Source organism: Cervus canadensis, chromosome 1, assembly GCF_019320065.1.
Source record: "Cervus canadensis isolate Bull #8, Minnesota chromosome 1, ASM1932006v1, whole genome shotgun sequence".
Classification (NCBI taxonomy): domain Eukaryota; kingdom Metazoa; phylum Chordata; class Mammalia; order Artiodactyla; family Cervidae; genus Cervus; species Cervus canadensis.
The window spans coordinates 114,590,101-114,605,886 of NC_057386.1; the positions used below are offsets into that span (position 1 = coordinate 114,590,101).

Consider the following 15,786-nt stretch of genomic DNA (forward strand, 5'->3'; position numbering starts at 1 on the left):
GCATCTGAAGAGCAGCCAGGACATGGGCCCATCAGCTGTGGATTAAGTTTTCTGAGCCTTATAATTTAAATCTATGATTGTGTTGTGTTCAAGATAAGAGGAGCTGAGGCAAAATCCAATTTCTCAGTCACGACTCCAAGGCCATTCATTCCCTCTTGATTGCTGAAAATGAATCTGTTTCTTCTGGGGAAGGATCGCCATGGGGACCATGATTTACTGAAAAGTAAATCTTGCCCAGTCCCTGCTCATCACAGGTGTCTGGGATGTCAAACAGGAAAAGGCTTTTCCCTCCAATGTCTCCTCTTGATTGATTTATAGGGAAAAAAACACTAAAAGAATGCTCTAGCAGCCTTTTTCAGGACAGCCTTGATGATGCTGGCATAAGAGCACATTTGAATGAGCAGACAGGTGACATTAAACTTTGGTTCTTCCAGATAAACCTCTAGGTAAGAAATACAGTCTCGAAATTCCGCCAGCACTTTCACCCAAGCAAAGAATGCACCCAATACAACCATTAAGTGAATTAGAAACATTTATTTGGAGAGCATTTTACCTTACCTGAAAAAGAGTTGATGTCACTTGTTTCTTGGATAGATGACTTTGTACATGTTCTACTGCTTGCTTTGAGAATGGCTTTAAAAAAAACACACAATGTTTTCTTTTTCTTTTTCCCCCACAAATATAAAACAGAGCAAACCTCTGTATGTCTTACAGTGTCACAACACACAATTTAACACAACAGTTACTAAGCAGTAACCTATGGTGAGCACATCAACATGCATTCTTCAAAAAAAAATCTGCTATATGTTTGCGGGCAAGCCAAACAGATGATTGTTCCTCAGAGCTTCCAGAGTTCTTAAAAACTATGTCGAGAAGGGTGATACACATGGGGGCATCTAACTGAAATATCCAAGCCCACAAGAGATCAAGGCTACTTCAACTTAAAAAGGGTGTAAGGAATCGTATTGTCACCGTATTAATATTAATTGCATCATCTCTCAGTTGGCTGATACTGGGGTCCTAAAAACATAAAATTTCTATTTCATGAGAGAACATGAATGCACAAAGATATACCTAAGAATTAAATGCCAGGATCACAAAGCTAAACCACAGTGTTGGAAAGACTCTAGGTTAAGGAAAGGCCTGCTGTAACCACTGCAAAGAGGAATTGGTTCTAAAGGAATGAAACTCAACACTGACAAAAATGAGAAACCCTGTCCTCCCCCTAAACTTCAAATTATGTCTGAAGTAATGCACAAGAAGAAGAGCTTAAAAAAGCATATCACTCTGCTAAAAACCCTCTAAACTGCTGCCCTACATGAAAGCTATGTCTACAGAGGCTTTCTTAGTGAACATGTGGCATTTTCCAAGGTCCAACCATCCCCAGCAAGGCAGCGAGGCACAGAGGCTTACGGTAAGCTCTAGCTCAGAAGTTCAGTAAGCACTGCAGACAACACAATAAATACAGAAGCACGAAAGTGTATCATTGTCGTGACCAGTGCTGTCCAATCAGACTCGCTGCGATGATGGAAATGCTGTGAATCTGGGCTTATGCCACCAGCCACATGTGGGTACTGCACATTTCAAATGCGGCTCAGGAGGACGTCAGGGATAAAAATTTTAGTTCCATTTGGTTGTAATTAATACAAACATACTTCCCTGGTGGCTCAGTGGTAAAGAACCCGCCTGCCTATGCAGGAGATGCGGGTTTGATCCCTAGGTTGGGAAGATCCCTTGGAGAAGGGGATGGCAACCCACTCCAGTATTCTTGCCTGGGAAATCCTAGACAGAGAAGCCTGATGGACTACAGTCCAGGGGGTGCAAAGAGTTGGACACTACTTAAGAGACTAAACAACAAAAAATGTAAACACAATTAAATACTCGCACAGGGCTAGTGGCTACTGCATTGGACACAGCAGTCCAGGGCTCTTAGGACACTTCTTTGAAAAACAGTTTTCATGTAGAGATATTACAATGTACATTTTCATTATTAATTATTCCACTTACTTCTGGTGGAAGAATTTCCTAGGAACTTTGTTTATCCTAATGACTGAATAAGATTGTTTCTCTGATTTACAAGCAAAAAAAAAAAGATTTCAACCATCATTCAACTATTAGTGAACTATATTAACATAATAATTACAATCAACCTTATTAATTCAAAGAAAGCATTTAAGATATTTATCGATCAATATTTGATTAGCCTAATTGTTAAAGGAGAGCTAAATGAAAAACAATAAAGCTTAATTTCCTTAGAGAGTCGAGAACTGAGCTTAGCCTTTTCTTGCACTGATCTGCATTAGCCATTTTATCAACATCTGTACTGAAAGTAACCAAACCTTATTAAAAGTAGATGGAGCAGCAGATATTGGATCAGTATTACCAGGAAACAAACGACAAAACTTGAGAAACATGGGTTCCATCCTGGATGAATACCTTTAAACCTTTCCTCCTATTTTAACTTTTATTCCAAAAACATGTGAAGCCTGTCTCATTTACTCATACTGAATTAATAAAATAAGCAGAGGTACTTACATGTGAACAAGACAGCAGCTCCTTCATGATGTAAGTATCATAAATTTGTCGACTTCTACAAAGGCGATCTTCCTCATTCTCAAGCTTTTCATATTCTTTTATCTAGACAGTTAAAAGTTATGATTGTTAGGTACTGTCTTCCTAGAAACTTACTTTATTAAAAGATATTACTTGTCTTGGCAAAAACCACTTCCACATGAGATCAAGCAAATTACTTGAATTGGCCAGTGCACAGGAAACAACTACTTCTAATGTTGAAATAATGAAGCTGGAATAATTTAAATTCAACTTGGGACATAGGAATAGATTTTTTCCTAAGATGAACCTCGTTGCTTAAATTTAGAAACACAATATTAGGAAACAAACACTGCCATGGTTACAATTATCTTATGATATAGCAGCCATGGACCATTCATTCTTGCCAATTCTCCTTTCCAAAGCACAAATAATTTGAACTTGGCAGTAATCCATTTCTATGAGTTATGATGGGGATCATTTTCACTTGACTACAGTGTTAGAAAACTCAGGAGGAAAAAATAATAATGAATTGTCAGGATTCCTGCAGAGATCTTTAAAAGTCAACTAAATCTTTTGGAAAGACATTCATCATAGATAAAAGCACTGGTTTTTCACATTGGAACCGTCTCTGCACTCTAAAAGTATTAACAGAAAGGTTCCTTCAAATAGTAACTTGACGTGTGTTAAGATAGACTAAATAATAAAATGGGCTTAGCAAACATGCTTTGCGAGGACATGGTCTCTATTATCTTAACCTCACAAGTTCTCAGATCAGAGAAGTGTTTTTACTCCTTTACAGAAATATGTTAAATCTAAAAGACATTAAAAAAGAACACATTTGAATCAGTTCTAGTGAGGTGGATGAAACTGGAGCCTATTATACAGAGTGAAGTAAGCCAGAAGAAAAACACCAATACAGTATACTAACACATATATATGGAATTTAGAAAGATGGTAATGATAACCCTGTATGCAAGGCAGCAAAAGAGACACAGATGTACTGAACAGTCTTTTGGACTCTGAGAGAGAGGGCGAGGGTGGGATGATATGGGAGAACGGCATATTGACACATGTAAATTATCATATGTGAAATGAATTCGATGCATGAGACAGGGTGCTCAGGGCCCGTGCACTGGGATGACCCCGAGGGATGGGATGGGGAGGGAGGTGGGAGGGGGGCTCAGGATGGGGAACACATGTACACCCGTGGCGGATTCAAGTCAACGTATGGCAAAACCAATACAATGTTGTAAAGTAAAATAAATTAATTAATTAATTTTAAAAAATCTAAAAGACAAGAAGAGAATGAAAACAAACGAAATACGGAGTTGGTAGGAAGATTGCAGTGAAGAGTTTCAATATAATGACTAATAACTACATAGGACTTATTTCTGAAAAAACAAAGTTTTCCTACCAAGTAGCCAGTTATACTTTCATAATATCTGAGCACTTCTTATTCTGCTGTGATTCTGACCACTCCTAGAGGTGAGAATACAAACTGAATGGAAATAAAAGCTACCTTTTTACTGTATAGTCTCAGCTTGATAAGGCTTCCCTGATAGTTCAGCTGGTAAAGAATCCGCCTGCAATGCGGGACACCTGGGTTCAATCCCTGGGTTGGGAAGATCCCCTGGAGAAGGAAGGTTACCCACTCCAGTATCCTGGCCTGGAGAATTCCAAGGACTGTATAGTCCATGGGGTTGCAAACAGTCGGATACGACTGAGTGGCTTTCACTCAGTTTGACAAATTTTGAAATCAAAACCAGTAAATCCTGTGAGAATTTCTGATAATGAAAGGGCATGGTTGGCAGGGAGAAGAGTATGCACAGAGCATGAAGCCTATATAGTATGTGTATGAAGGCTAATTGCTTCACACACTGAGAAATTACTGGGATCATCTTAACTGTCCTTAAATATCAATGAGATGGCTGAAATTCACAAGTCTGTTAACTGCCTGGGCTTAGAATGAAGTCTTCCTGGGGCAGACACTGAAATTGAACATAAAGGCAGGAGGCCTAGGGGAGGCTGATACTCCATCCAAGAGGAAAACACTTAAAAGTTTTTTTTTAATTCTTTACTTAAAAAAACAATTTATTGAAATATAGTTGATTTATCATGTCATGTTAGTTTCAGATGTACAACAAAGTGACTCAGTTTATATATATATATATATATACACATATACATACAGACACACATACAATATATTCTTTTTACATTCTCTCCATAATAAATTATTATAATCTATTGAGTAGAGTTCCCTGCGCCACACAGCAGGTCCTTGCTGGTTACCCATTTTATATGCAGTAATGTGCACATTTCAACCCCAAACTCCTAACTGACCCCTCTCCCCCACTTTGGTGACCAGAGCTTGTTTTTATGTCTGTGGGTCTACTTCTGTTTTGAAAATAAGTTCATTTGTATCATTTGCTTTTAAATTCCACATATAAGTGGTGTCATATGATATTTGTCTTTCTCAGTCTGGCTTACTTCACTTTAGTATGACCATCTCCTAGGTCCATCCATGTTGCTGCAAATGGCATTATTTTCTTCTTTTTTATGACTGAGTAATATTTCATTGTATATACAGACCACATCTTCTTTATCCATTCATCTGTCGATAGACTAGGTTGCTTCCATGTCTTAGCTATTATAAACAATGCTGCTGTGAACATCAGGGTATATGGATCTTTTCGAATTATGTTTTTCTCCAGAAGGAAGACATTTTTTAATGAAAAAGCAATTCAGCAGTGTTGGCATAACCAGAGGACCTGGGCTTAATCATCCTAAGTTAACTCAGGAGAACATGTCTACAAGGTTCAAACACCATCCCAGCCGCAAATACGACAGCTGCAAGAAAACAGAAGCTAGACACCGAAATCTGAAGGAGAGCCAGAAAATAAACAAAGGACTCTGGCTTGGCTGATTTCTTTTGTTGTTTTGTCAGGTTTTAGTAAGATCCAAAAATTAATGTCAGAATGCTAGGATAAAAGAGGTGGACTATCAGTGAACCAAAGGCAAATGTTTCTGCCTAAACATACAAATAAACTCTAGGAATACTAAACCTGCATGGAATTATTACCCTCAAACACAAGTGTAAGGAAACCTAAGTCTATGTTCTGGGGCCTGTAAAGCAAGCTGATACCTGATTCAACGGGAGTTTTCTATGAACTGTAAGAGACTGACTATACAGAAAACCCTAGTTTCTTGCACAAACTGTGCCCTGAACCATAGTTCTGGCTCTAGTGAGTGCCTTGTGCTTTACAAACTCCGACTTGAACAACAGCAAAGGTTAATTCTTAGTAGGCAAAGCAAGAGCTTAGCATCTGGGGCTGTAATTCAAAATTCACTTTCTATTATCAGTCAGACCACTAATTGAAGAACATGCAGTCAACCATCAATTAGCTCTAGACAGGATGCCCTGACCGTGGTACACACAGAGAAAGCGTCACCCCTAATTCTGGCGGGCGGGTTGCCCAGGGAATGGAGCAGGCGGAGGCCCAGGTTCAAGGTGAAAGGTCGCCGCTAGAGCAGAAGAGAAGCATCACCCCCAGTGGCGAACACTCACTGACCGTGTGGTCCCCCTTTCTGCTTTGGTGGTTACAGAGCTCACAGCTCAGCATGTAGCCTAAACACAGAACCCTAAGAGCAAGCCCCTTTGGCCCACAGCTGTCACAGGCCCCCCCCTCTCTGTCTCCCATCTGTCCCACTGCCATTCCAGCCTAGTAAAGTCACAGCGGCCTCTGCCTTGCCCAGTCAAGGGCCTCTCTTTCTGTCCTCAGCTCCCTGACACCCCAGCAGCGTTCGGCTCAGGGCTGCACTCCTGCCTCGTCGGAGTTCTGGGACCTCCTCTGACTTGTGGGGTCTATACTCCCCAGGAGCTTGCGATCCTGGCTCCTCTTCTTCAGTCTCCCTTGGTAATTCTTCCTCTTCTGCTAGACTTCTAAATACTGAAGTGTCTCAGAGCATGGTGCTAAGAAATCCCTTTTTCATCCACTATATTCTCCTTGGATAAAGCTATTCAGTCGCAGTTTCAAACACCAATTCTATTCCAATGACTAAGTCTGGGTTTTCAGGACTCACTTCTCTCTCAGAGCTCCAGAGTCTGGATACTGAGCCACCTATTGGATATTTCCACATCCTCTCTACTCCAGCCAATCATGCCCTTCCCCTAGTTTTCTTAATCACAAAAATGAGTAAAACCATCCTCCCAGCTGCTTATGGAGAAGGAAATGGCAACCCACTCCAGTATTCTTGCCTGGAGAATCTCACAGACAGAGGAGCCTGGCAGGCTACAGTCCATGGGGTCTCAAGAGTCGGACACAACTTAGCGACTAAACCACCACCACCACCACCCAGCTGCTTAAGCCAAACAAGAAATAATCATCATTGATTTTGCTCTTTTGCTCACTCTGTCCCCATCATTCCCTACATTCAATTCATTAGCCAATCACACTGGTTTGATATTCAAAATGTATCACAAACCCAGGCCCTGATTCAGGTCAACCAATCTCTAACAGAACAATTCTGAACATCTGTAAAACCCAACTACACTGGACCACTGAAGAGTGACCAAAAGTACACAGATTATGGGGAAAGGGCATCAAACAGAAGCCAGAAAGAAAGAGAGGATATTCCTGAAAATAAAGAGTCAGAGGAGAGCTCCAAAATTCTGCATATAAAATCTCAAAGTCTCTGGTGGACTGCATAATGATGTGTGAGCATGACAGACCCAAATTAGTCCAGCAAAGGTTAAAAAAATTGAACAAGATTAAATTGCTACCCACTGCATGAGAAGACAGCATCAATTCTGAGTAAGCCAAATTAACTCCTGAGACAATACCCTACAGAGAAGCAGTTTAGAGAACCCACAATACCAATGTACAAGATACAATCTAAAACTGTTCTATGTTTGAAGAAACAGAGAAATGTGGGTCATACGCAAGAGAACAGATCATCAGTGAGGAGCTATCCAAGGTGATTCAGAGACTGGAATTACCAGAAAAGGATTTTAAAGCAGCTGTTATAACTATACTAAAAGATGCACAGAAAATATACATATAATGAACAACAAATTAGAAAATAGCAGCAGACAGATAGTAACTATGAAATAAGCCACATTGGAAATCCTATCTGAATAAAAATTCAATGGATGGACATAACAACAGACAAGAGATACCGAAAGAGTCAATGAGTTTGAAGACAGCTCCATAGAAATTATCTAATCTGAAGAACAGAAAGGAAAAAAATATTTGGGGAAAAATTGAACAGGGTATCAGTGATATCTAGGATAATGTCCAAAGATTAAGCATACATATGACTGGAGTTCTAGAGAAAGGAAAAGAAGATATTAAGGTAGAAATAACATTTTATAATGGCCCAAATTTTACCTGACATGGTGAAAAATATAAACTGACAGATTCAAAAAACTAAGTGAATGCCACAAAGGATAAACACAATATCTGAAATTACTCCACTAAAATGCACCTCCTCAGAGAGTCAGTCTTTGACCCAGCAATTTAAGGTGGCCACCAAATCACAATACATCACATTAAGCTTTGAGTCTGTTTTGAGTCATTATTTCCTAATATCTTTCCTATTTATTTATCACCTGTTTATTGTCTGTTTCAACAAAAATAGGAGCTCAAAGAGAGCACACGTTTTCTGTCTTGCTCATACCAACAATACTTTTGAGCATTAGTGTTTGACAAATACAGGTTGAATGAGTAAAGAAAATTCTCTAACTTTACCTCTGATGTTACACTTCCTGTTTTCCATGATTTACGGTGAAATCTAGGGTAATATAACTGTTATTGTAAGCTTCCTCTAAGTCCAACTGGAGCAAGGTTAACCAATGCCAGGTGCTGCTCTATGCTGCACACACGCGTGACAACCCTAAGGTACTACTTGGGTACTATCACCCTACTATCACTACTGATAACACTACCATCACCCTGACTTTTAGCTGTGGAAACCCAGGGAGGGCAAAGCAAGACTGACTGCCCAACTGCAAGCAGGGACCAGGATCATAAACTAGAAATTAGAGAATCCACTAGGTGGATAAAAGCAAGGAGTCACACTGATAACCTCAGTCTTAGAGGCTGTACTGACTTAAGAGAACTGTATTTGAAGCCCCAACGTGGATGATGCCGTGAAGAACACAGAGCAAGTTGGTCAGGAGCCCTGAACCATTTTCCTTCAAGGAGATGATCTGACAGGCCAGATCCACCACACCAGCCCAGGACAGAGGCGCTGGGGAGCAAGCCAAGGAAGAGAAGGCCCAGTGTTTAGAGTTCAGGTGGAGACATATCAGCAGGAGTCACCACCACACTGGTGAGAAGTGCTTAGGAAATAACCCAGTAGACTGACCATCTGTTTCATCTGCTGAAGGACATGGCTTTGTATTTAACAAAGCAGCTGAGGACATGCTGAAACTGAAGAGGTGAAGCTTTTAAGAACACAGGAAAGAAAAAAAATTTTTGACAGATCAAGCTGTGATTTTCATACAGATAAAATGCCTGATTCAGATTGAAATTAAAAAGTTATTTTGTACTGAGTGAAACCCTTTCAGATTTAGCTTACTTTTTTTTTCACATGATGCCAAATTATATCATCATTTCATCACCCTTTCTGGAAATACATTAATACAATAAAAAATGTAGAAAAATATCAAGTTTTCATGTATATCAATAAACCAGGGGAAAAAGAAATATCCTTCCAATTTTCAAATGTACAAAGATTACTAATATCAGCCCTAATTATGCCGTGCTTTCTCTGGACCATTTCAAGTGCTTTAGGGTAACGATACATCATGTTAATAATGCTAGCACATGTCATCTCTAAAATATATTTTAATGAATATATTTCCTAACTTTAATTTTAATTTCCTCTGTGACTCATAAATTATTTAGAAGCTATTTGTTTCCAGACAGCTAAGAATTTCTTAACACTCTTGTGAAATTTGAGCTTAAGTCCACTGTGATCATCAAACATACTCTGAACAATTTCAATCTTGAAATTTGCAGAAACTTGCTTTAGGGTCCAGCATATGTTCTATTTTGGTAAGTGTTCCATACGTACTTTAAAGAACACAAACTGTTTTTGCTGAAAGCAGCATTCTGGATGTCAGTTAAGTCAACTGTATTCATCACTTTATTAAGGTCGTCTATATCCTTACTAATTTTTGCCTCTTTGTTTCTACAAGCTCTTGAAGTATGTGTGTGTCCCAGGAGGATTGTAGAATTATTTTGTTTTGACCTTCCTGCCTATTTGTGCTTTATGTATTTTAAAGTTACACTATTTGTAACATACAGATTTAAGATGAAGATACTGACTCCTCTATCATGATGAAATCATCTCTATCTCCAGGCAGCATTGTTGTGTACTTTGTCGGATAGTATGCCAGCTTTGCTTCAGTGAGTATATATATTACAAATCCTCTTCCATCCTTCTGTTTAAAGTATGTCACTTCCTTAAACACGGAATCACTATAATGTTCACCTGTAACTTACATAATATTGTATAGTAATTGTATTTTAATTTAAAAGTAAAGTAAAATACTTTAAAATAAATAAATCATGCCACTTATAAGCAGCACATAACATGGTTTTGGTTATCATCCAGCCTGACAAACTTAGTCTTTTACCGGGAGTATTTAGTCCATTTATATTAAATATAATCATTTATACAAATGGGTTTTTAGCTACCACACTTCCTCTTTGTTTTCAGTTTGACCTCCTACTTTATGTCTACCTTTTATTCTTTTCCTTTTTTGGATTAATACAATGTTGTTCTATTTCATATCCCCTCTATTTCAACCTCCTAGATACACATATTTTATTCTCTTAAATGTTACCTTAAGAGGTTACAATATGCATTCTTTACAAATCAATGCAAATTATTACTTTTACTGGCCCCAATAATCCCAGAATCTTAAAATACTTTAACTTTATTAACCCTCTTCCTGCCTTTTGTGATACTCTCATACATTTTAGTTATACACACAGTTTAAACCCTAAGAACATATAATAGTTTTATATGGTCAACATGTGTATATTTCACATGCATATTTACCCTTTATAATGTCTTTCATTCCTTCTTGCATTTCCATCTAGGATAATTTCCCTTCTGCTTGAAGTAGCTCCCTTTAATACTGACGGTAATGCAGTTCCACTACTGACAAATTCTCTTGGTTTTTGTCCAAAACCATCTTTATTTCATCTCCATTTTTTAAGGAAGTTTTGGCTGGGAAAATAATTCTAGGTTGGCAGCTTTTCTCTCTCATTACTTTAAAGATGGCCATTTTATTGTCTTTCTTTTTTCTTAATCGTTTGTTAAGATGTCATAGTTGTGTTGGTCACATTACTGCCCCTTTAAAAACGAGGTGTCTTTTTCTAACCTCTGGCTGCTTTTAAAATTTTCTGTCATGGGATTTCAGAGTCTCATATTGATGAGCAAAGATATGTTTCCTTTGTAGTCATCCTGCTTGGGGTTTTCTATGTATTTTGAATCTTTAAGCTGCTGTCTTTCATCATTTTGTAACAGCATTATATCCTCAAATATTGCTTCTGCCCCATTCTCGCTCCTCTCTTTCTGGGACTCGACCTCTACAAAGACCTTTTTAAGTACATCTCACTTGTCTTTAATCCTGTCGCTCACTGTGACAATCTGCTATTGGTTCTAGCCACTGGGTTCTAAGTTAAATACTGTACTTTATTTTCTAGAATATCTGCTTAGTTTTCCACAATAAATTCAAATTATGCCGAAACTCTCTATCCCTCCATCTAATTATTTTGTCCAACTTTTCCACTATTGTCTTAAACATATTATTTATGGTTATTTTTAGGTACTTGCCAGCTAACTCCAATATCTGACTCATCTGTGGGTCTGCTTCTATTGGCTTGTTTATAAATCATATGATCTTGCTTCTTAGGTATCATATCATTTTTTCCTGTATGGTGAATGCTGGAGAGTCTTTAAGTATTGTTATTTTCCACCTAGAAAAGAGACAGAGGGCTCCCCTTGCTCTCTGCTGCACAGGCAGGGAGGGAGTTCACTGCCCAACAGGGAGCTGAGCTGAGCTGGTCTGGGCTGCCATTTGTGTAGGACTCAGTCTTGAGAGAGTCAAGTCCTAGGCAGGTTGATAAGAAGTCCGGGGTCCCCAAGGAGGAGAAAGGGGTCTGGGGTTCTCAAGGAGGAGGAAAGGACAACCATCTCTTCTTTTTCTCTACATCCTTAGTCTTAGTCACAGAAAATGTTTTTTCCTTTAAGCTGTAAGCTGATGATTACACAATGAACAACTCAGTTTAAACTCTATACTAAGGATTATATAACAATAATGTATCCTGCTTGAGGACAGTTTCTCCTTCATGAAAACCTTTTGACTAAATCCTGTTATCTTAAAATGTATATTATGGGAGTGGGTCTGGTAAGATCTTTCTATTGTTAGTTCTAATCCTGTCATCTTAAAATGTAAATTGTGGGAGTAGGTCTAGTAAGATCTTTAAAACCTTGAGACATTCTTTTGATTTATTGTAATAACAGAGGATGAGATGGTTGGATGCCATCACTGACTCAATGGACATGAGTTTGGGTAAACTCCAGGAGTTGGTGATGGACAGGGAGGCCTGGTGTGCTGGGTTGCAAAGAGTCGGACACGACTGGGCGACTGAACTGAACTGAACTGAATAACCAATTAAACAGTATATAACTCCCTTGCTTAGACCAGTGAGGGGGGCACTCTCCACCCCCTTCTGATGTCCGTGTCAGAAGCTTGCTCTGTTCCTCTTCTCACTTTAATAAAACTCTGCTACACAAAAGCTCTTGAGTGATCAAGCCTGGTCCCTGGTCCTAAAGCTAAACCTTCTTCAGAGATCATGAATCCGACACTGTTCACCATAAGCTATCAGTCTGCCTCTGGTTCACCCCCATTCCTAATGCCTGGCTCTCCCTGGAGTTCAGTGAGATCTCTGTCTCCTCTACACTAGACTCGGTTCTGCCCTTAAGAAGTCTTCATGATGGCTCTTGGGCCCCTGTCCTATCCAACCTTCCAAACTTGGCACATGTCTTGAGAAAGGGACTCATCATGTTTTGAGGGCTCCTTCAGTCTCATCTGTTCTTTACTCCAGACCCAGAAACCTCTTCTGGTTTTTCTGTCCCCGAGAAAACAGCCTCCTGCGAGGCACCAAACCTGGAATCTCATCTGCCCACCACACCCACAACCAACCACTGCCCCAGGTAATAAGTGGTTCTAGATCTTCAGAAGGGTTTTCATCTTCTGCCTGTTCTGTTTTCAGATTCATGCCACAGCAGGTGTATATTTAAATATCATGTAATCCTGCAAGGCTGTGAGAGGTTTCAATGTGTCTTTCAGAAGCTCCTGGCTCTTCAGTCCCTCCCAATGTCTTGCGGGGAAAACGGGCTGTGGGCTTGAGGCCTGCCTCTCCCACCAAGTCTCCAATTTGTTACTCCAGTAATGCGTGACCATAAAACTTTGCTAGTTATTCTTTTACCCAATAGCAGCCCTCTACCTCAGCTTCTGTCTCCAGAATCTGCAAGCTTCTGCAGAAAATAAAATGGGTGAGAATGCTCTGTCTTCTTCCTCTGGAATTTTAGTCCAACTATTCTTCACTGACTCCAGAACACTATACAGTTTTAAAAATATGTTTTTTATAGTTGGTGCCAGCATCTCTAATAAACTATATATTATATCTTGTAACTACTAATTACTTTCAATGAATTTCTAAATATTTGTAAGATATCTACGAGTATTAATATTTCCCAAAGAACAGTTTAAATATGCTTTTGAAATAAAAGCATTGATAAAACAGTCACTTCTTACCTCTTCATAAAACTTCACCTGAGGTACAGCTTCATTAATTTCATTCAAACAAAAATCTTTAAATAGCAAGAAACCTAAAGAAAGAGAATAAAAAATTTCAGGGTGGGCAGTGGATGGAAACTTTATTCCACAGGGTGTTTTCAAATTCATTTGTTTCAACCTCTTCCTCTCCTACATTAAAGAAGAAATTTTAAAACTTTTTAAGAGACTACTTAATACCTAATGCCTACGAGAACATAATCCAGGTTAAATAAGAGTATGATACACCTGGCTCTGGCATTGGGGTTCACTCTCTCTTGGCAACCCCACCTCCCACGTTTTATAAAAAAGCACAGTTAACAGTGCACGTGGTCACCGCCACTCAGTGCCGCTGGTCACTGCAGAGAGCACAAGATTAACCAGAGAAATCAGAGATACGGGTAGTGCAGAGGTGCTGCTGAGAGTCACCATGGATCTAATAAATCACATGCTCACTGAAATAGAACTAAACTCCCTCAAAAAGAACACACAACCAAAGGACCTCCCTAAACTTCCTAGCCTTTTCTCTTACCTCGTATTAGCTCAAGTCCCTCCAGTCCCCACCAAACACCTTTAGCCTGAGTGGATCATCCATTTCCAGATCATGCTTTTCCCCTTCACAACCCCACACCTCATCCTCAAACCATCAGGACCTGCTGCCCAGGGTACCACTCCCATCGCACAGTGCCTGCTATACAGTGGTAGGCAGATAAATTATTTGTTGAATGAATGTTTGCTTACATGGCCCTTCCAACAAGTCAAAGCACTTAGCACATCCCAGTTAATTATCTGACTTACAAGCTCCCATCCTGTACCAAACCCAGCTCAATGCCTCACACCTAGCCAAGTCTCAGCAAATGACAGAGGCTGGATGGGACAGTGACATGATCTTCATTCAAGTTAACGTAAGAGTAATATGACTTGAGCTTGTCTGTTACTGCCCCGTTAAATTCCCCTCCGTGGTTCCAGGAACACGACCTCTGAAAATGGTAAACGTTTGTTCACTGGAACTAGAAGAAAAGTATCTGAACTACTTGGTAAAATAGGCAAGGCCAGAGTAATGAGGGCTGGAGCAGACCGCCAGCAGGGGCACAGCCGTGCTCCGTGGCTACCTTGTCAGCTGCAGCGGGGCTGACAGGGCTGGTGTATGAAGGAAGCAGCGAGCTCAAGGAGCAGCCAAACAGGAAGAACTGAAGATGTAATTCTCTGCTGATTCGCATGTTAATATGTTTATTCTAAACATAAAGGTTTAGAAGGTAAAATAAGAGTAAGGTCGTATTTTTGTTCTCATTCCTCTCAGTAATTTTACACTTCCCTCGTCATGTCTTCTTTGACTCCTGAATCATTCAGAATGACTGCACATTTGTGCAGTTTTCAGATATGTGGACTTTTTCAGGTATTTTGAGGGATATCGATTTCTGTTTAATTCTGTTGTGATCAGAGAACACATTTGGTAGGATTTCAACACTGTAAAATTTATTGAAATTTGGTTTTGGACCAAAATTGGACCAAATTTGTTCCTTCTAGGTGAGTATTTCAAGGGTACTTGGAAAAAAAACAGTATATAGGGTGGAGTGTTTCATTAAACAGAGTAAAAAGGGAACTAAGTTGGTTGATAGGGTTGTCCAGGTCTTCTAAACTCTTACTGAATGTCAATCTACTTACTCTCTCCATTATCCATGGAGGACTGTTGAAATGTCCTTTTGTAAACTGGAGAGGAGAGGAAAGAAGGGAGGAAGGGGATGGAGAGAGGAGCTGAATGAATAAACAACCAATTTAATATGCTGTCACCTACTTTAATGCAACTTCCATCATTAGTGTGTACGATAAGCCAAATAATTTTTTTTGAATTTTTATTTATTTAATTTTTGGCTGCACTGCATCTTTGTTGCTGCACAGGGGTTTCTCTAGTTGCGGCAAGCAGGGGCTACTCTCTAGTTGTGGTGCGAGGGCTTCTCATTGCAGTGGTTTCTCTTGTTGCAGAGCACAGGCTCTAGGGCACAAGGGCTCAGTACTTGTGGCACACTCCTGGAACGTGGCCTCTTCCTGGACCAGGGATCGAACTTTGTCCTCTGCAGTGGCTGGTAGGTTCTTTACCACTGAGCCCCCAGGAAAGCTGCAAAGAATTATTTTCACATTGTATGTGGGGGACAGTACTTCCCTCCTGTCTGTACATAAACTGAAGTGCTACTTTCTATCACAGCAGCTGCTAAAATGGAGCAGCCAGAAGAAAGATACTTTGATATTTTGCCTTTAGGATAAATCCTAGGTCACTGTGTTCCAGGCTGAAAGCAATTTACCTTCATTAGACTTAAATCACATTTTTAAAAAAGAGAAATATTACTGATTAGAACAAAAGCTAAAAGGTAAAAATA

The 15,786-nt window shown here is 39.6% G+C and overlaps 1 protein-coding gene across 3 annotated transcripts in view; it reads right to left on the reverse strand.

Annotated features, from left to right (window-relative positions):
* The window catches only part of GRK3 (G protein-coupled receptor kinase 3), a 113,804-nt gene that overhangs the window by 51,062 nt on the left and 46,956 nt on the right, over positions 1-15,786 (reverse strand). For 2 of the 3 annotated variants that reach the window (XM_043438088.1, XM_043438089.1), the window contains exons 3-5: positions 13,394-13,467; positions 2,536-2,637; positions 559-633 (exon numbers count right to left, since the gene is read on the reverse strand). In XM_043438088.1, coding sequence (XP_043294023.1) covers positions 559-633; positions 2,536-2,637; positions 13,394-13,467 — 251 coding nt within the window. The remainder of the gene's footprint in view (positions 1-558; positions 634-2,535; positions 2,638-13,393; positions 13,468-15,786) is intronic. The other variant, XM_043438090.1, reaches the window with a different exon arrangement.